Source organism: Eptatretus burgeri, chromosome 5 (genome assembly GCF_056783735.1).
Source record: "Eptatretus burgeri isolate ZD-2024b chromosome 5, Ebu_testis_v1, whole genome shotgun sequence".
NCBI lineage: Eukaryota > Metazoa > Chordata > Myxini > Myxiniformes > Myxinidae > Eptatretus > Eptatretus burgeri.
In genome coordinates, this window is record NC_140965.1 from 118,123,999 (window position 1) to 118,146,498 (window position 22,500).

Below are 22,500 nucleotides of genomic sequence, written 5' to 3' on the forward strand. Positions count from 1 at the left end.
TACCACTTATTGAGGTCCTTTATTTATGTTGGAATCTATAATATGCAAAAAACTACACTTTAGCTGTTTCGGATAAAGTAACTAATATAAGTGGGGGTTGTAACTTGTCCAACAAATAATGAAGAATCATTTATGAAAGAAGAAGTTGAGTTGGCCTACTTGGAATTCTCATCTAACCCACTTGCTCATGATGCTCAGAATCCAGGTTCAAATCCAAAGTCCCATGTACAGTTGGCTTCCATAACTCATTCTATATGCATTTGAGCATTGTCTACTTATCTCCTTTTAATTCATGTGAAATTACACTGATTTATTTACAAGCCCCACTGAGAATCTTTGCTCAATGAAAAAAGTAAAACGATGAAGATTGTCTTGTGATGGCAGGATTACCATTGTCTTGTGAGAAGAGAGAATGTAACAGAAGATGCAGGAGGAAGTCAGGCAGAGCACATTTACAGTTGTGCCCTGGAAGTCCTCTCATGAACACATAGACATCCATCTCCAAGGCTACAAAGAGACAGGAGGACAATATGTTACTGCGTTCTTGCTGCACCCAGTGCCTCAACACAATGTGTTATCTTGGACACCTATGACCATTCGATAAAGGGATTCTACGGTTGTCTATAATGGTTCATCACTTGGTTGCAGGTTAAATATACTTTGACTTCAAGCAACAGCTCTTATTCCACTTCTCCATGCTAACTGATAGATGTCATTTTTTATGTATATTAATGGAAAATTGATAAGAAAACAAGACAAGCAGGTTTTTTATTTTTATTTTAGAAAAGTGTTTGCTCACCCTTGTTTTGACCATTGGTGGAATCCACATATAATATCGCAGTAGACATCCCTTGACACTGACCCCACCATTTAAGCCTTTGATCCTGCATATCAAACAGATGAAGAAATATGTCCTAACTGTTGTCGGGCTTTATGGTTATTGTAAAATCGATCGGATGGGCTCTGTGGACCCAAAGGTACAAGCACAAAATTTTTTCTCAGCTGAAAAGATTTAAAATTGATTTGCCAGGATGGTGTTCTGATAAACATGTTTTTCGCATTCAGGGTAATTTCAGAAAATTCCTTCCCTGAAAAACACATCCCCAAGTGCATCAGCCATGCTTTACATTTCCCGAGTGATTGTCAGGTAGCTGAGGATGAAGTTCATGACTGATATTCTAATGACGAGCAGTCCGCGAGGGAGGCTGGACAGCACAGCAAGAGGAATGATGCTCCCAAGTGCCCAATGACCTTTGAAGGGCAAGCATATGATTGGAAATTGGTCGGCTATGGCTACGGGTTGGAGAGGAAATTTGAAACCTTTCCATATAATTAATTGGTACAACCAAGCAAGCAACCACCATTCCATGAGTCACCTTTTACATGATTTCTGATGGCCGAGTGACAACAATTTCCGTCGTTCCGATGATGTTTTTTTTCTTCGGATCAGCAGGTGCTCTTTGCTTCCTTATCTACATGCTGCATTTCCCTACAAAATGAGAAACGAAGATTGTGTCGAAATTACATCTCATAACAAGAATGTTACTCTTATCTACGTACCACTTCCCATTCCCAATTTTCCTTCCCTTTACTCTTTTAATGATGTCCATGTCGTTTGCTTCTGTGTGCTTCTTTTTGTCTTCAACATGCCTAATAATGCCAATTTATTTTATGTGGATTGAATCTCACCATTTTCTCCACCCCTCCCCCCCACCCCATCCCCCAACACCTCCTCCCCTGCCCACTTTTCTTTTCTCTCGCCTTTCTTTGTTGCTTTCGCAGGGCATCTTGGCCTGGAGTTTGCTGGTATGATCTCTTTTTTAATCTCACACCTTGCCTGCCTTCACTGATGCTTTTTGTGAATGTAAAATTGAGTGATTTCGAAACTCGTTGCTTGGCCTTCCTGCATAAAACCAAAGGAAGAAAGAAAACTAACAGAGCATGCTTTGATTCAAACACATCAAAAAAGTTCTTGCTTTGAAATGTATTAATAACAATTTGGATTTTTTTTCTACTCACACAATAGTAAGCACCCATTTTATTTTATTTTCTTTTTTTTTAACGAAAATTTATTCCTTACACTCAACACCATTATTGGAGTCAATACCTCCAGAACTAACACGTAAAACTTATCTGGATTTTTTTTTCTTTTTGCCCAAAACAAAGAACTAACTAATGCTCACAGTTTTTGTTACTAATTTGCCTAAAATGCTTAACAGGTTTTGTATTTTTGCAGTTAAAATTCCAAAAACATCTCATTTAGGTAAGCTATAGAGGCCACACCACAACCGGTTATACAGCACAAACCGCACTGAAACATTTCAAAGTTTACTTGTTGTATGTTCATATACTGTGAAACTGCTGTGCTATGAGGCATTGCATGTATATGTAAAATAGCATATGTATGCTGCAGCAGCAATGCTTCATACAAAACAAAGGCACGCAGAAAACGTTTGTTAAACACACATTGCATTTATAATTACCAATGTCTCCTTTGCCATACCCAGCCGGGGATATGAAATGAATTTCCTGAAATATTAATACGCATCTGTTCCTTTAATAGTGCAGGCCCAACCACAAATGCTTTCTTACCTGAACTCTCACCTGCTTTCACTGCATTGGCATTGCACACATTTTGCTTTTCTAAAGTGATAGTAAGAAATAGGATGCAATTTCTCACCAAATTGTACCTTTCCATTGGATTACAATCTAAAATCGTGTGAAATAAATAGATAATATTGCGAACCGTATTTCATGACTCAAACGCTGAATAATGTATTCAAAGAGGTTTTCACCTGAAATGAGGTGCTTCCTTATCCCTCCCCAGGAAATATAATAAACAACATTGAAATCTGTTTTTTATTTTTGTGTTGTGGTTTAGTTTACCTAACTTCTCCCCCACCCCTATCCCCTCCGCCACCACCCTCCTCCTCATTTCCATCCACCTTCCCTCCCTCTTCCACATTCTGCCAAATTTATCATGTTAATAATTATAATTTAAAAGAATGCCCAATAACTAGAAACGATTTTTTTTAACAGGTGTCATGCATCGGTGCAATTACGAGGGTCGTTCAAAATGTTGTCAGAACGAAATTAGTCATAAAAATCCATAAATGCCAACATTTTTATTATCATTTTTCAAAACATAAGTATATATAATTAGTGAGGAACTATTTTCCTGATTAATTATATATTTTTGTGTTGAGAAATAAATAAACATCGGTATTTCTTGAACTATTGCGAGCGTTTGGTTCCAATAACTTTTTTAACGCGGCACATATTCCCTCCATTTAGCATTGATTTGATGGTGCATTCCATAAATCAGATAATCAGAGGCATAAAGTTCAGCTCTCACGTTACCAGATTGCTATTTGTATTTTGATATGGCCCAATTCATCTTTTTGTATTTCATTATTGCCCAAACCACTGACATTCATTTCCAAAGTGTTTGTGCAATTTACGTGGAAACTTTGAGTTATATGCCAATTGGCGACACGATTACTACAAACGAAAACAACACACAGCAAATGGCCAATCAAGGTAACTAGATGGAAATGCTACTCTCATTCACATTTAAAGCTACAATCACGCTTTCCATAAACGAGAACCATTGCTGAAATGGTGGGAACACTGTTTGAAATTCTGAATGTTGATTTTTATTATTAATTTTGAATGCGGGCACTGACAGCAGCTTCTTCATATTGTAACGTTCTCCTTTGCTGCCATGCAAGCATTCAGGCTGATCGGTAATCCATTAGTTTGAAATCTCTATATACCTGTATCCTTATCATGCCACATTCCTAAAGAATGCTCTCTCCCACCCGAGGCTCTCATCATCTTGGCAACGCAATTCCACAACGCCTTTGTTTTTAACCTTTCATGAGCACATCCCCGGCAATGTGAAATGCCTGGCCGGCCGTGAGGTCTGCTCGAAAATAATAGCTGCACAATTTGTGCATGGCCTGTGCACTCCCTCATTTGCATTCCCACTGGCAGTCCCTTTTGTGTAAGTCCAGCCTCCCTCCGCATGCAATGCCACTGTCCATCACCGCAGGGCCATTTCCGAACCCGCTATAACTTTCTGTGGCAGTTTTGTGGAATGCCGGTAATTGCTTTGATGTGGGGCGTGTGTAGAACTGCAATCGTCTATTGCAGTTTTAATTTTTCCACTTTTAACTGCAGTTTGGGTCAAAAAGATGTGGTTAATGTACTTTAACACGTGCTTTGTGTGATTAAAAGGTGTGTTTATTCGTTGGCTGTGTGGCCTTGCTTGTGCTGCGGTGAGCACTACGTCCCCCCTGAAGGTATTCGGTTGCCTGGTGGGGGCTCTTATCGACTCTACGGCTGCAGGTTCTTACGTACAAATTGACAGGCTTTCAACCAGTTCTACTTTCATTTGAGAAAACAAAGTTTGAGAACGCCAAAGAGCGACTTGCTGAATACTGTTTGCCTTGACAATAACCTCAATTCTGCTCCCAATGAAACTCAATTCAGTTTGTGGAAATGGAGAGAACATTATTGTCGTTTATTGCAAATTGTAATGGAATTCTAAAACCGGTAGACTGCTAAGACTTCCCCAGGCAGAGGTACAACAAGGGGGGTCGTGCTATGAAGTGTTGTAGCAGGCTCTTCATTTTGCCAATGTGACGACGCCTCTTTCCTGCCTGCCGGCCTGGATTCCAGAAGCTGAGGAGTTGTACCAGAAGCGGGTCTTGACCATCACGGGCATCTGTATTGCACTACTGGTCGTTGGCATCATGTGCGTGGTTGCCTACTGCAAGACCAAGTAGGTGGCATATTCGTTAAATAAAAAAATTATTCCATTGTGTTAAACAACCCATTTGATGGTTTTCTATTGCAATTATTCTTATTACCCTTGCCGGACAGGAGGGTATTGCATTTGGGTCCATTTGTCTCTCTTTGTTTGTTTGTTTGTCTGTGCAGAACTTTCGTATTTTTCTCCGCAACCGCTTGTCAGATTGAGATTAAATTTTCACTATCAGAGTGACTACTCATTTATAATAGTTTATTAATAATTATGATGCCATAGGTCATTGGTGTGGCAACCATGTTGGAAAAATGGAAAGACTTTGGCCCTCTGTATCTCTGAAACTGCACCAAGGAAAAAATTGGCACACAGCAAGTAATCCTCATTGGGAATAAGTGTGATTTTTTTTATGATGTCATAGGTTCCTTCATTATGATGTCATAATTGCATATGTAGAACGCTACATCTGATCAGTATGAAAATTTTTGAGGGTCATCTAAGGATAAATTGATCCACAGAAAAAAAATAGATGATGTTATCAGTCACATGATTCAGAAGCCATATTGTTTTTGTTTTGTGTTTTAACCTTAAAAAATCTTTTCTGAAGTGGCGAAACAGATCAAGGTGAAACTTTACACGTATGACTGCCTATCCATGAGGAACAAAAGGCTCAGACATATGATGTCATAGGTCACATGGTTTTTACAGCCATATTGAATTTACCCTAAAACCTATTTTTTAAATCTTCTTCTCCAAAATGGCTGGACAGATCGAGGGGAAACTTCACACAAATCTACGAAATGTATGGGAATGCAATTTTGATTTGTAATTCAAGGCAACATAGGAAAAATAAAAATTGACTGAAATCAATCAGAGCAGTTATACGGTTATGAATCGTAACACAAAATCGAACATTTCTTTAACATATGTGGAAATATTTCCAATGAGGTTGCATATTTTAAACTGCCTGACAGACCATTCAAAAGCTTAGGACCAGAATACGAATATTGTGCTGAAAAGACACAGTTCTATGCTTATGGAGATGAATTTATGACATTGATTTGGTAGTGTACAAGTGAATATCATAACTAAAAATGAACAGATTTCATAAATGAGAAGGGCACTGTCTAATATTCACACATTTATACATAAAAATACCTTGTTGATGGAGTGTGATATCAAACAGTTTTAGTAACTTTCAGTGATACAATAATTGATCGGTTTGAGATCCAGGCGGCATCCAACATATTATTCGAATAAGTTTTTTTCTGTAAAACAAATAATTTATTAAGATTCGACTGAAATGTATTATGCCATACAAGAGTACAATATAATAAATAAGGAAGTACAAGGGAACAGTATAACAGTCAGAGTCTATTTTGGGGGAGAAAACACTTCAGTCTTGAAATAATACAAAAACCTTTGGAAACCTTCTTTTCAATTTCATGAATATGAAATTTCCATGATAGTTGACCTTCAATATAAACACGAAGAAATTTAGTCCATTCAACTCATGCTATTATTTAATTATTCACCAGAGTCTTAACTTGGTCTAAGTCTGAACAGTTTCTTGTTTGATTAAAAATTATACAATTACTCTTTTTTGCATTATCGGATAGTCTATTTGCTCAAAACCATTTACACATTTGTAAAAGCTTTTCATTGACAATAGTACTTAATGAGTCGAGGTTATTATCACTTTACAAAACATTTGTGCCACCAGCATATAAAACAAAAGAAAATTAACTTACAGATGCATGCATGTCAATAATCTAATATATAAAGCTCTTTCTAACTTCTGACTGACTAATGACTCACTCACTCACTCACTCACTCACTCACTCACTCACTTACTGACTGATATTAAAGATCAGTACCTTTCAGGTGACGTAGAAAGCTGAAATTTTACATGCCAATGGACATCGAAGCTGCTACACCAGGAAAATCACAGAACCATCAAAAAGCATCCATAATTGAAAATATAAATAAAATAAAAAATGAAAAAAAAATTTAAAATGCAGGTGAGCAACCCAAGACAATGGAGAAGCATGGTGATTTTGTGTGTCACCAAACATTGAAGCCGTTACACCAGGAAAAATCACATAACCATCAAAAAGCATCCGTAAATGAAAATATAAATAAATGAAAAAAGAAGAAAAACAAAAAAATGAAAAAATGCAGGTGAGCGACCCGAGACAATACAGAAGCACAATCATTTTTTGTGCTGCCAGACATCGGAGCTGATACACCAAGGAGAAAATAAATCACAGAACCATCAGAAATCATCCGTAAATGAAAATATAAATAAATGAAAAAAATAAAATAAATAAATGCAGATGAGCAACCTGAGACAATTGGCAAGCACGGTTCGTATGCCTACACAATGTATAAGCACACCCCACGAGTGTATAATGTAAACATTAATGAACTCAGAAGAGAACCTTGAGAACCTCCACAGGTAATGTTCTTAAATTCAGATGGAGAAGATTGATACTTTATGCACTGGATGCGGCTATCTAAATAACTTGTAAACCAATCATAAGCTACCCCCCACATCCCATAATAATACAATTTTGACAGCATAATATTATGATTAATGGTATCAAACTCCTTCGATAAATCACTGAAAACACCAAAAGCATAACAATTGTTTTCAAAAGCATCTATAATTTTATTGCTGAGGTCAATGAGACCCAAACATGTGGAATGAACTTTTTGGAATCCATATTGATTTTTACAAGAGGTTTATGTTTTTCGAGAAATTTAAACAATCTTCCATGCATAATTCGTCGTAACAATTTCGAAAATATACAAAGTACTGAAATTGGCCTATAATTTGTAAGTTACCTTTTTCCCCCAGTTTTCAACACTGGTATAACTCTTGCTATTGTAATTTATCTGGGAATATCCCTTTGTTCAAAGACAAATTACAAAAATGACACATTGGCCCAGTAATTTGTTTCATCACAGATTTCATCACCTTTGGACTAAATCCATCCAAGCCAGGGGATTTGGTGTTTTTAAAAGAATAAACAATATCACAAATTTCCACCTCTGCTTTGGGGTATAAATATAATGAATTTGGGTTAGGAGCATGAAGGTAAGAGTCAAAATCAACACGGCTCGGTGGAATCCTGTTATTTAACGATGGACCTATTCTTACAAAAAAATCATGAAATCTATTTGTTGTGTATTAGTTGTCATGACCCCATTCCAATTCATTTTATATTTACGGTCATCTTTGCTTTTCTTATTTATCAGAGTATTTATTATAGACCAAGTGGACTTTATATTTAATTTACATTGAAAGAATTTATTTTCATAATATATCAGTTTTACTTTAGGTATTCATGCATTGAGGTTATTCCTAAAGTTTTTCCATTTCAATTCATTGAATATCAATGGTTTATGCAGAAATACTTTGTAAAGTCTATTTTTATATGTTATTGATTGTAATAACCCATCTGTAATCCAGGATTTTCACTTCTCTTTCTATTTATAACTTTACAAAGTGCAAAAATTTTGTAATCCAAGACACCCAATTTAGATTCAAATACACCAAATGCTTCATTGGGGTCTTATAATAATAGAATATCACCCCAATTACTGTTTCTCAAATCAGATTGTAAAAGAGTAATACATTCCGAATCAATTCTTTGATTAAAATTATTATCTTTTTCTCCACTAGGTGTAGTTTTATTATGCAAAGATATTGTTTGAAATATGGGTAGATAGTTAGTAACATCACAATACAATAGGTCACTGGTGGTAGATAAATCACATTGGTTTGTTATGATATCAATCAATTATGATATATTATTATCAATTATGATATTGTTATGATCTAACTGACAAATCTCACACTCTCACTATGTCTCTCTGAAAGGACCAGTTAGAACCCCCCCCCTCACCCCCATCGACTTTCTCAACAATTCTCTGGAAGAAGTCCTTTCTTTCAAGCTTCTGGGTCTCTGCCATGATCTATCCTGGGAAAGCCATATTTACAACCTGGCCTCCAAAGCCAGTCGCCGACTGCGAATCCTCCATCGTGCAAAGTCCTTCCTCGGCCCACCTGAGCTCCTGACCACTTACAAAGCTTTTGGCCACAGCCTGATGGAGTACTGCTCTCCCCTCTGGGCTGGTGCTTCTGCCTCTCACCTTTCTTGGCTCCATGCTGTGGAAACCAAGGCATTTCGGATCATTGGTATCTCACACAATGAGGCCGAGTCTTTGGGCCTCTTACTCTCTCACCGCAAGCCGGTTGATGGTCTTTCTGTCTTCTACCATCTCCTCTCCGGTCTCGCCCCCCCCCCCACTGCTCTGTCTGCGATTTGTCCCCACCATATTTCCACAGGGCGCACAAGGTCCGCCAACAACCACATTCTGGTAAAACAACCAAAATCATGAATCACTGTTCACCTTTACTCTTTCATTCCTCTTTTTTCCCCACCTTTGGAATAAACTCCCACACTCTGTTCAATCCCATCCTTCCCTCCAGGACTTCAAAACTCCCGTTCACCACCACCTCTTATCATCCCCCATCCAAAACCTCGATCTTTTCTACCCCCATTAATCCACCCCAAACCCACCTCCTTTAAATTCCCTGCTTTCCTTCCTGAAAGACCCTGTAATGTCCATCTTGTATACCCCATGTTCCCCACCCCATCCCTCTCCCTTCCACATATCTCCTCATGTCTCTGTTCCCCACTGTTTTGTCCTTCCCTCTCCCACCCCTCTTGTCTCATGCCCCCCTTGCTGTATGTTGTGTGTTAGCTCTCATACGAGCCTCGATGATGTGTACAAAAAAAAAAAATAATCATGGTGGCTGTTCAATAATCAAGGTTCAATAATCATCCAAAAAAATAATCAAGGTGGTACTTGTAATGCTTGTAGATCTAGTAATCATGGAAACAAAAACAAAAATTGCGATAATAAAGTATTCACATAACAGAGTTAAATTATTTATATCATACTTAAGAAAATCGAGAATAAAGTCCCCCATAGTGAAAACATTTTTATTTTCTTTAGATCTGCCAACCAATTGTGTATCCAAGTCATCAATAAATTTTCAAAATATATGTCCGGGGCTTTATATATTACACAAACAATAATGGTTTTGCCATTGTCTTGATAAATCTCAATACATAAAGCCATAATCTGAAAGCCATATATGATTGCATTGTCTTGCTCACTCAGAGAGTAATCTACAAGACATGGTAAGCCGTTATTCCAAAACCTCAAAACATTTCTTCTCTTTCATTCTGATGTGAATAACTGCATGATGTGATGTTCTAACTGACACCCTTCAGGCATTGTGCTGCAGCAAACATCTTGACTATTGTAAAATTGAAAGTGGAAGAAAAGGTAACCGACTTTGGGAGCATTCTTTGTTGCATGACAGGATGGGATGTTGAGAATCCCATTGCATTACCAAGGCAGACACCTCATTCGTGTCACAACAGGACCGTTTATGGAATAAAACTTGAATGCTGCTTATAAGTGCTGCAGTAAAAAGTGCAGCTTATAAGGCTGCTATCCTGTCTGCTTGGAATTACATAAATTGTGGATAGAGAACAGTTGCCCCCTCAAGCATGCGTACAATTTAATGAGATCCCTTTGGAATATTCTCAACATCAATCGGCAAGACATCAAACCAAATGCTGAAGTTCTCACTGTATGAGCAAACTGATAAATATTTGAGAATTTTCTCACTATAGCTAATGCTTGTTGAGCTGGTCATCCTGCCTGCATGTTTGTGGCATACAATAGAATGCATACAAGGGTTCCACAGACAGCTATTCTAAAAGTACTCCATTGGTGGACAATACACATCTCATATATAAAACAGAGCAGTATGTATGTTTGTCTGTTTATTTCGTAACTACTCCGAGACCCTTGTGCTGATCGACACCAAATGTTCAGGGTATACTCAGGGGGTCCTACTTAGGTTTTCCGAGAAATATTTTTCATTGTAAAAAAATCGAATTTGTTTTTATTTTAGAATTTATGGATTTTTGTCGGATTTCTCATCGGTCTTATTTATTGGAATTATTTCTCTACTGTGGCAGACCAGTCCCATCACTTTGTACGGTAACTACTCCAAAACAAAGGACCACAGATAGATAGGACCGGAAACTCCTCTTGCAGTGCCGCAGCACATTGCCCACAGGCGACACTACAGGATCCAGAGAGCATGAGTACCTGCTAGTACACTATAAAGCTTCTTTAAAAATGTCCCTGAAAAATATTGCATCGGTGTCAATACCTGCATGTCCTTGACACAAGATAAAATAATTTTGAGGAGGACTTGTTGGAGTGACATACATAATAGATTATTATATTTACCCTCGCCAGAGGACAGGGTTGTGTGTTTGTTTGTTTGGCCGCACAGAACATGTCTTTTAATTACATACTATTGAAAGGATAATGGTCATGATAATGATACAAAACGATAATAACTATTAAAATAACAATTATAATGGTAAATAATGATAATGATTGAATCTGAGTTGGACCGTGACTAAGTCTATGAATTACGTACTATTGGACCATTGACTACGTCTATTAATTAAGTCCAATAATTATGCGGTATTGGAATGTACCTTTATATAGTACCTTGTACCCCTTTATAACTTTCAGAGTCCTTAAGCCCTTTTTAGACGTTTTCCTCAAGAGCCACATGTTGACTACGAGAGTGGAGGAAGTCCGTAACACAAGAGTGGAGTTGGCTTTGCACGCCATAGGCAGAGAGTTTGGAGAGAAAGTGATGTTGGCTGACTTCCAAACAGATGGCATTTAACCAAGGGCAAATGATAGGGTGAAAAGGGCAGAAAGAGGATGTGCAAGAGCAGCAGAGCAGGTTTTTAGGACATGTGAGCTGATGCCGTCCGGTCCAGTAGCAGAGTCAGAGTTGAGGGTTGCCAGAAATTTCTCCACCTTCTCAGTTACAAAAGACAGAGTCCAGGAATAGTTGGGTCCAATTGGGAAGAGTCGGTATGGAGAAGAAATTATTGGGGATGCAGGATTTGGAAGGAAAACACAGAATTGAGTCAATCAGTCTTCCCACGGGCTGAATCGGCTGTGGTGCCATATGAAGTGAAGAAAGGGATGGAGGGGGAGTTAACATCAGAGATGGACTTAAGGTACCACAATATTTTAGAGGAGGGAAGCAAGTGTGAAATTTCAGAATTGAGGTTGGACAGATGTTGTTTTCTGGCTGTCCTGGAAAGTGAGCACACACTTGTTGATGGCTGTGTGGAATGATCTTCGGTTGCTTTCAGTCAAGGGTGAGAAATGAAAAAGAAGTAAATAACTATTTGTTTATTATTGGTTGAAAGAAAATGAAAAACACATTTTATTCACTCTTTGAACCCTCTCATTCCACTTTACCTTCTTGTCTGTAGTTTTTTTTACACTAAAAAAATCTGAAAGATCTTCAGAAAATATGGTAATTCATTCATTTTCAATTCGACAATATTATTTTTGTATTAATACTCATTACATCTCTCATGTGCAGTTAATAGAGTTACTATGATTTTGAGATTTTATTCATTCAAATTGTATTATCCTGAACTTATATTACAAAAGAGAACAAAAAGCAAACATTTCCAGTTATTCTATGAATCTTTGACCCAATGTGATTACTGAGTGGAGTTCCATAACAAATGTTACTTCAAAACACCTTTTTTGTTCGTTAAGATTTCACTCATCCTGATGGACCTGACAGATCCCTCGGCCTCCATGCATTTCTACAATCTGGAGTTTCAAGTCAGCACAGCTACACTTGGCATTATGCATGTGTCTGTGTGTCACCAAGTCCTGGCCGAACATTAGAAACTTTGTGACCACACATTAATTGAGTTCTGCTCATGTGTGTATCACAAATTCTGACCAGGCCTTGACCTTTACCTTCACCATTACCAACACTGGAGCAACTGATTACATTTCAACTGAGCTGTCACTGTGGTGGTGATAATTTGTGTTAGACTTTGAAGAAGACCTGACATTTTATCTCATTTCAACAAGCCTTTGGTCTACTTTGCATTTCCTTTATATTTCTCAAATGAGGTGTCAATCTTTTGCAGGTGTCAAAGAGCCATAGTTTAGACCGAGGCAAAATTTCAAATGCACACACAACCTAAAGCTCTGCCATGAACTTTATTCTTCAAATACATATTTCAAATATTTTGCAGGTATATTTTCCTTTCTTCAAATCTGATTTCCTGCTCCTTTCAAGGCAGAATTGCAGTTGGTACATCAATCGTGTTCCAAAGATTTTGATTCAACATCAACATTTGTGGAATAACTTCAAACTTCAACATAAAAGCGACAGCTGAACAATCTGGTTTTGTCCCTCCCATCAAATGATGGTACACACACAAATATATATATATATATATATATATATATATATATATATATATATATATATATATATATATATATATATATATATATATATATATATATATATATATATATATATATATATATATATATATATATATATATATATATGACCCTTCCACCTCAAATGCAACATGACACAAAACAACATGCACACACACAAACCACCACTTCACATCCAATTTTGGATGGCTGTCGTGGGGTTACTCAGGTCTTTTTGAAGACCGAGATTTTAAAGTCACACGTCGCTTTTGTGTGGGAAGGGCTTCTCTGGTTTATTTATCATGCCTGAGCAGAACTCCACCTCCTAACTGGTGCTCAGTTGGGAAGAGACAATGCGTTTGTTCATCGGACAATGCTTGTTGCTGACAGATCGTTGTGGCAACGGCTGTTATGGAATTTGATCTGTGCCTTACTGCTCCTGCTTCACAAAGTTACGTGGTTTCAATCATATATATGTATACATTGCACTCAATGTGGTTGGTATAAGTTTCTCAATAACCTTGCCAAGTGCATGGGCAACTTGACTCGGTATTTTCCAACATTAGCTTTGCAAATTCAATTGAAAAAGCAAGCAAATCGACCTTTTTGTCCCTTCTCTGTCCACTTTCCTAACTCTGTCCCTTCTCTTTCCCCGATGGTTTAGTCGCTGACAACCTGACCATGAAACAGCTTAGAAGAGGTTTACATGATACCTGCAGCAAGTCACATCTGATCTGGCCTGACCTGACAGACAAAACCACCATCCAGACATGTCCAGAAACAGACAGACAGATAAAGAGGGAGGGGAGAGTGAGAGGTGTGGGAGGAGGGTGCTGCACTGTATTAGGAGAGGGTAGAGCAACAATGAGAATAAGAGAGAGAGAGGGGGAGAGGGGTAGGAGAGTTAGGAGAGAGAATATGTTTTCTTTATGAACAACACACACACACACACACACACACACACACACACACACACACACACACACACACACACGCACAGACACACACACACACACACACACGCACGCACGCACGCACGCACGCACGCACGCACGCACACACACTTGTTCTTTGCCAAGTATCGGCAATTTTTCGGGAATCAGGGAGTTGGAGTCAGTTTGATTACCATATAGACTACAATGCATAGTGTATACAACACAAAAACCTTTAGTAGCTCACACTGAAAAACGACGTCGCATTTATAAAGACGTTTCAGGGATATGTTCACAAAACATTAACATATAATTGGCTCGGTAATTCAGAAAACACGTCAATACAGCAAACACCTCAGAATCAGGTGTTATTTCAAAACAACTCACTCAGAATGAATGACGGAACACAAACCACTCATTGAGGATGACGAAGCATGAACCACTCGCTCAGGATGATGGAGCAAGAACCACTCGTTCAGACTGACAGAGCAAGAACCACTCGTTAAGGATGATGGAGCACAAAGCACTCACTCAGGATGATTGAGCATGAACCACTCACTCCGGGTGACAGAGCACGAACCACTTGCTCAGGATGATGGAACAGGAACCACTCGCTCATGGATGATGGAGCATGAACCACTCACTCAGGGTGATGAAGCAAGAACCACTCGCTCCGGGTGACAGAGCACGAACCACTTGCTCAGGATGATGGAACAGGAACCACTCGCTCATGGATGATGGAGCATGAACCACTCACTCAGGGTGATGGAGCAAGAACCACTCGCTCTGGGTGACAGAGCACGAACCACTCACTCAGGGTGATGGAGCAAGAACCACTCACTCAGGATGATGGAGCAGGAACCACTTGCTCAGAGTGATGTAGCATGAACCACTCCCTCACGGCAATGGAGCATGAACCACTTGCTCAGGATGACTGAGCACAAACCACTCGCTCATGAAGATGGAGCACGAACCACTCACTCATGATGATGGAGCACGAATCACTTGCTCAGGATGACAGAGCACGAAGCACTCCCTCAGGATGACGGAGCATGAACCACTCGCTCAGGATGATGGAGCACGAACCACTTGCTCAGGATGATGGAACAGGAACCACTTGCTCATGGATGATGGAGCATGAACCACTCACTCAGGGTGATGGAGCAAGAACCACTCGCTCTGGGTGACAGAGCATGAACCACTCGCTCACGGTGATGTAGCATGAACCACTTGCTTAGGGTGATGGAGCATGAACCACTCCCTCAGCGTGATGGAGCACGAACCACTCGCTCAGGGTGAAGGAGCATGAAGCACTTTCTCAAGGTGATGGAGCATGAACCACTCGCTCATGGTGACGGAGCAAGAACCACTCACTTTGAACGACGTGGTGCAGCAAAAGCATCTGCAATGAGTGAACGATTCGCTCAGAATGATGAAGCATTGTACCGCTATCTACAATGGGAAATCAGCAAGTGGCCTAAGCACTCAAGAAAGCACTCCAGTTACATGGTAGATAAGGAATGGCTGGCGAGTCTATCGCTGCATACTACTTAGAATCCCTTGGACTTTAAAGCTGGTCTTCACTGCGCATGCAGTAGTTAAAGAGATAAAACGAGTTTGGTCAAATAGTGACTTTATCTAACAAATAGTTGCTGCTTAATGCAGAACAACCCTGGAGACATTGCAAAGTTCAATTGCCCATGAAATAAACATTGCAGATCATCTGCCATGTTGCCTGCTCGTCTGTGCACGCGTCGCATGGTCCATAGGTTTGAGGTCCACACAAACGATATAACTATATTTTAAAACATCTGTCTTTCACCAGATTTGCTTTGATTCCCTGTTGAGCACCTCGGAAAACCTCCAAAAATATAGACAAAGATCTGGCAGATGCTATGAATGTGATGTCAAGCAGTGAATGCATTAAGTCAAAGAGCTCAATGAAGCTGGTTAAGTTTGGCACGTTCCTAAATTTTTTGTTCACTTAATATCATTCTCCAAACAGCAGAAAAAGATAAGCTTAATGCCTTGGAAATTTCACTTTTTCTCATGTTTTTCTCATGTGTGTCGGGAGAAGGATGGAACATGGCCTTGCTTGCTGAAAGTAAAGAGTTATATCGGCTTTGTTATCAGACTCATTTATTTCTTTAAATTTTTCAATTTCACTTCAGATGTCCACATTTCTTTAGTCCAGATGATATCCGATTCTCAAAACCGAAACAATATTTGGTGATATACTTTAATAAGTCCATGAGAGTAGAATGTGGAAAATCATATCAGATCATGCATGAAATCACTCAAAGCTCCTAATTTGAAAATGATAGCACTTACGAAAGCGATGCAATTTGTAGCTATAGCACTAACGGCAATTTGAAGCTTTGATGAATAGGAATTCGATAATATGAGTGCGGAAAGTGAAAAAAGAACTTTATCATCAAGAAATCGTAGTGGCCTGTTCTAAGTCAAGGTGTGGTTGAGCAAGCCAAAAAACATGGTGGCTTCAAACCCCAGCGAGGTTACCTAGGATATGCCTCAAGACCCATTATACAGCGATGACTGAGCATACAGCTGATAAAGGATATAATTAAATAAGGCCGTTAATTATCTTCAAAAGTCGTGTTTAATTAAAACAAACACCCAATTTTCATTCATGCACTTCCGTGGAGTTTTCTTAGTACGTTTGCAAAGATTCAGGTTGCTAGGTTTTATGGTTTTGGAGTTATAGAGGAGACACACTGACACACATTGACATTTATTTGTGTGGATATGTGTATATACATATATCCATCCATCCATTGGGACCATATAGTGCAGAGCGTTGGTGCTGCCTAAGCAGTCTCCTTGGCTCTCGGACACAATCCTGGATTGGTCACCACTCCGACACAGTATACCATCATGCTGGCACTCATTTTGCCTATCTCGGAAGAATAACAGGCCGAGTTAACCCCACCTGGTATTAATTCAACAGCTGGGCAGGACCCTAGGATCCCAAGCCCAACACCCTAACCATTAAACCAACACCAGGCATAAACTAAGTATGATTTGTCCATATTTGCCTCAGTAGTGCACCGCTCTCTCCCAATTACGTCTCCACGTGCTGCACGGCAGCATTGCGGAGTACTGAGGGTGCCCCAGAAAGGTTGCGCGCTGGAGGGCTTGTTATTTATTTAATTGGCATGGGGGTGGTGTACTTTTGAATGTACCTCAACTTGTTTATATTTTCATTTACGGATGCTTTCTGACAGTCCTGTGATTTTTCCTGGTGTATGAGCTTTGATGTCCGTCGGCACGCAAAATTACTGTGTTTCCCCATCGTCTCAGGTCGCTCTCCTGCATGTTTTTTTAATAATTTATTTTGCATTTATTTATATTTAAATTTATGAATGTTGTCTGCCATTTCTGTGATCTTGCCTGGAGTAGCGGCTTCAATGTTCATCGGCACACAAAATTTCAGCTTTCTACGTCACCTGGAAGGTACTGATCTTTAATATCATCAGTGAGTCTGGCATTGAATCAGTCAGTCAGTCGGTGGTTAGAAAGATTTTTATATATTACATATGTGTATGTATAGGCCTGGTGTTGGCTTAGTGGTTGTGGTGGTGGCTTGGGATCCTCGGGTCCTGAGTTCGAGCCCCACTGGCCACTGAATTAACATCAGGGGGGGTTGACTCAGCCTGTCATCCTTCCGAGGTCGGTGAAATGAGCACCAGTATACTGGTAATTATCCCTGCGTGTCGAAGGCGACTAAAGGGTTGGCGTCAGGAAGGGAATCCGGCCGTAAAAACATTGCCACAAGAAAGGGTAACATGATTGGAGCCCGCAAAAAAGCTGACCGCTGCTCAGGGAAATAGACTTTAAAATGGTGTGACATATGTGCACACACACACACACACACACACACACACACACACACACACACACACACACACACACACACGCACACGTCGCTCCTCAAGGCAAATGCATACAAAATATTTACACTGAGAAAAATCACAGAAATAGCAATCTCCAGGCAGCTATTTCATTAGTATTCTATTTCGCCCTTTCCTTATGCCTAGTGGGTATATGGGACAAGATGCATGGCGAGGGCTTTTACTTTGGTCTTTAATTCCATTCACGATTCCTTTGTCTATTTTATTTACTTTAATTTGCACACACGACCTCTCCTTCATTCATCCATGCATACACGTGAACAAACAGCCTTATTAGCAGATGCTGCCAAAACTCCGTTCAAACCGCGCACCATTCCCCAACGGACTATTAGTTTCAACCTTCTCTGCACTCGAACCACAACACAACCTTCATACGACTACCACAATCCCTTCCTAAAAATCCCCACAATAACCGACGCTCACCCTCCTCACCACAAATGCTTCAACCACCTCACCACAACCGCTACGAATGTCGCAATCACAATCAGCGCTACGGATGCTTACCACTGTCCTTTAAGGATATCCGGTAATCATAGACGCTACCTACCATGGTGGAAGCTTGTGTTCGGAATATATTGGCACATAGCTCAAAGTGCAAGTATGCGATGGAATCAATTCAACATCATCTAAATGGCTCTGGCACCATGCTCAATCGCGACCCACATTTGGTACTTAATGTATGTTCATGGCCAGCGTGCTCCCAGTAACCTGCACCCCAGGTTAATTCCGGAGCTCCGTTGCGTGGCCAAGTTTGTGGGTGAATGTGGCCATTTTCAGCTTCAGAGCCTCGCAGGGGCAGGGCTACTTCTTGGGAAGGTGTCTGTGCACCAATGGAAGTGCTGGGAAACATCACCTGATCGTCTTGATCTGACTTTGGATTCCTCCCTCACCAGCCATCTGTAAAACACCCTGCAAAGTCGCTGAGAAAAGTGTTACAAAGTGGTTGAGCAGTGAGAGGTTGGTTGAGATTCAGAGATAGTTGCTGAGGTGCTGGGCAAAGATGGGAGAGTTCCAGGCCTGATTAGCGGCACAAGGAGGAAGGTGGAGCAGAGCGCTGGGTGGCGAAGTGGGTGGAATGACAGACCGATCATAGACCATTAGCATTTTCCATTTACAGACCTTCTCACATGGCTTTGTAAACTTTTCTCTCACACATTCTGTCTCTTATCTTCTGTGTCATCTGCTGTTGATGCACAAGATATAAAAGAGCACCCGACATATATTCAACTCTTCTCATTTTTCCTTCTCTGCACTCCACTTGCACTTCATTGCACCTCATTTTCACCTCGCCACTCATGCACCTTAGGCACCCCCAGTTGTATTCCCTCCTTCCCCCTCCTAAGCGACTGGGTTTTCCACTGGTCTGTTTGCCGTGCCAGGTATTCTAAAGGTCGCAATCACCTCGAGCCATCTCTGTCTTTCTTGCTATTCCAATTTTTTTGTGTGTGTGTGTGTGTGTGTGTGTGTGTGTGTGTGTGTGTGTGTGTGTGTGTGTGTGTGTGTGTGTGTGTGTGTGTGTGTGTGTCTGATGGCGCTTGTCATTTTCATGTTAAGAATGTGTAAGTTCTTTGTATCAGGTTAACTCTGCACTGTGTCCTCTTTTGTAAACACTTGCATTTCTTTTGCCGCACCCACAAATCCTTGCTTTCCACTGCTGTACATTTTGCTTGAAATAAAACCTTTTATTGTTGTGCCACGTACCCTTTCCTTGTGTTATTAAAAATTGCTTATATTATAAATGTATATTTATTGTTCTGTCTTTTCCTCTATTGGTCCAGTGTAGGCTGCACACAGGTTAGCCAGGAAGTTCTGCCCCACTAATTTGCTCTTATTAGCCGGTACGTACTCGGCAGCTCAGCTCGGCAGCACCTGATATGGTAAGTTAACTCGAGTATGCAACGAGAGAATGAGGCCCCCCTACCCCCCCCCAACCTCCTTTATGCTGCCAATCCACCGAAAACAGTAACACGTGAAGTAGTGTGAACCCTGCCAGGATTGGCAGTACCAATGAGCACTCGTGGTTTCTTAGCAACCTGCTAGCATGTGGAGTTGTTTGTGCCCAGCAGCCTCAGGACCACGTGTTTAGGAGGAACCCGAGTGCTTCCCCTCATGGTCAAACTTGAACTCCGGATCCGTAACAATATAATTCAAAACCAGCTGTCATATTGGTTGTGTTTGAATCAAATTGATAACTCCTCTTCCTTCCTTTCATCATTTTGTTTGCATTCTCTGCTGTGATGTTTGCTATCACACCACTGCCTCACTTATGCCATTCTCTTTTATATTTCTAACTTCCACTATTTCACTTTATTTATCAACTACTATTTATTGAGGTATCTCTTAACAAGATTGGCTCATATTTTACAAACAGCAATACAGGTGAACTAAACATGAATTAATTCCTGTCAAACTTCAAAGCAAGAGTAAGAGCAATCAAGAATGGGGACAAAAAGTACATACTTCTCTCCCTTCACACAGGAAGCAAAGGCAGAGACTGCACAACCATCTTCGGCATGGGATGCATGCCATGAATGTAAATCCTCCCAACGGACCCCACAACCAGCCTCAACCACCACCTAGCCCTGCACCAGCCCCCGACAACAGCATCCAGCTGAGAAACATTGGTGCATCGCCCTCACAGGTAAGAATGTCAACACTTCATTGATCTCGCATCATGGTTGGTAACTTGGTCTAATACAACGCATTAGGAACCGATAATTGTTGGTTTACCACATGTTACTGCATTGTGACATGGCTAGTAATAAAGCACACGAAAAGATTTGACCTCCCTGAAAAATCAGTTTTATGTTGAAAACTCTCGAAGATATATAGTACTGCAATTGAGCAACGTATATCCTTTCGGAGTTTGTGATTAGCGATAGCATAAGAATCTGCTCGCATTGCAAGTTGATGTGTTTTTAAGAAACATGACTAAATATACTCTTCTTTATCATTCTCGGGTAAATTAAGCACAGCTACATAATGTTATGGTTTGTTGTTGCACAATAACTCAAATTTACTCACACAGTAAACTATTGCTTTCATTTTTCTCTTCTTTTCCTTCCCAACTTGTTACCTTCGCATTCTGCGAAAGGTTATGTTTTGGTCGGCGTGTATTTATTTATTTATTTATTTATTTGTAATCTTGTGATTCGTATAACTCAATAAGTATTAAACCGAATTGCATGAAATTTGGTGGGATGATTGGTTATTAGCCAGGAAGCATTCGATTAGATTTTGGGATCGTTCTGGTTAAAGGTCAAGGTCAAGGTCACGAAAAGGTCAAAATCGTCTTTTTACGATAAAACGGTCAATTTTTATTCAATTTGCATGCAACTAACGCGAAAATGTTCAGAATTCAACCCCTCATCTTGTGATATGCAATATGACACAATGACGCCCATACTATTGTTACCGGTTAGGGGTCAAAGGTCAGGGGGGTCACGACCTTGAAAAATATGCGGTTTTTGTCATAACGCGGTCAATTCTTGTCCGCTTTACATGAACCCAGCACCAAAATGTTCAGAATTTAATGCCCAATCTTGTGACACAATGACGTCATAACACATGTCACCAGTTGGGGTAAAATGTCGGGGGGGGGGGTCACGCCCTTGAAAAATATGCGGTTTTCGGCATGACTCAGTCAATTCTTATTCGATTTGCATGAAACCAGCATCAAACGAGATTACCTTCTCTTGTTGAAACGTTGTATTCACCGAGCTTGCGAGTGAAGACTCGCCAAAACGACGTGAGTTGATTGTTGTTTCGTCCGTAGCCTCCGAAAGTCGGGGGGGGGGTCATGACATTATAGATATGTGGTTTGTGTCATAAGACCATTCATATGAAACCAGTTCCCCACATTCATACCAAGAACAAAAAAAGTAGTGGCGGCGAAGGTATGCTCTCTACGAGTGCCCGTTCTAGTTCATCATAGTTCGGTCATCTTATGGCTCTTTTTAATCCCCAAATGGTGCAATGCTTGACAATTTGTAGAATTACTTTATTGCAGCTCCTGAAGTAGTCAAAACAGAATATCACTGCATTATATTCCATTGTGTCCTTTTTTTTCTTCTGTACGAGATCAAGGTTCATGGAGGAGGGTGGTGGTATATGATAAAAAGGCAATCATGTCACAGTGGGGCAGTGTTGCAGTCAAACATATTAAGCAAGGGAATTAACGAACCAAAAACAAAAAGAGAGAGAGGAGGGGAGGAAACACAGTAACGTGGAACTAACACGGTTGGGCGAGGTAGGGTTGACAGGGATAAAACGTTCATTGTTATTGGGGTGATGGAACGATCATTGTTATTGGGGTGATGGGGGACGACATAATACGGTGGTGCACCGTTTGCTTGAATCCCAAGAGGGATGGGTGGGATTGAGCAGCAACAGGATAACAGTTTCACAAATAGAGAAAAATGGAGCAAAAAGAGTGGATGTGGGTGGAAGGCTTACATTTTGTGAGTTTAGCTAGGAGGAG

The 22,500-nt window shown here is 40.1% G+C and overlaps 1 protein-coding gene across 12 annotated transcripts in view; it reads left to right on the forward strand.

Annotated features, from left to right (window-relative positions):
• Positions 1-22,500, forward strand: part of LOC147027227 (pro-neuregulin-1, membrane-bound isoform-like) — a 1,384,261-nt gene that overhangs the window by 1,267,997 nt on the left and 93,764 nt on the right. For 7 of the 12 annotated variants that reach the window (XM_085883477.1, XM_085883479.1, XM_085883485.1 and 4 more), the window contains 4 exons: positions 1,783-1,806; positions 2,237-2,263; positions 4,684-4,786; positions 20,499-20,661. In XM_085883477.1, coding sequence (XP_085739603.1) covers positions 1,783-1,806; positions 2,237-2,263; positions 4,684-4,786; positions 20,499-20,661 — 317 coding nt within the window. Of the gene's footprint in view, positions 1-1,782; positions 1,807-2,236; positions 2,264-3,731; positions 3,747-4,683; positions 4,787-20,498; positions 20,662-22,500 lie in introns of all 12 variants that reach the window. The other 5 variants (XM_085883481.1, XM_085883484.1, XM_085883480.1 and 2 more) reach the window with 3 other exon arrangements.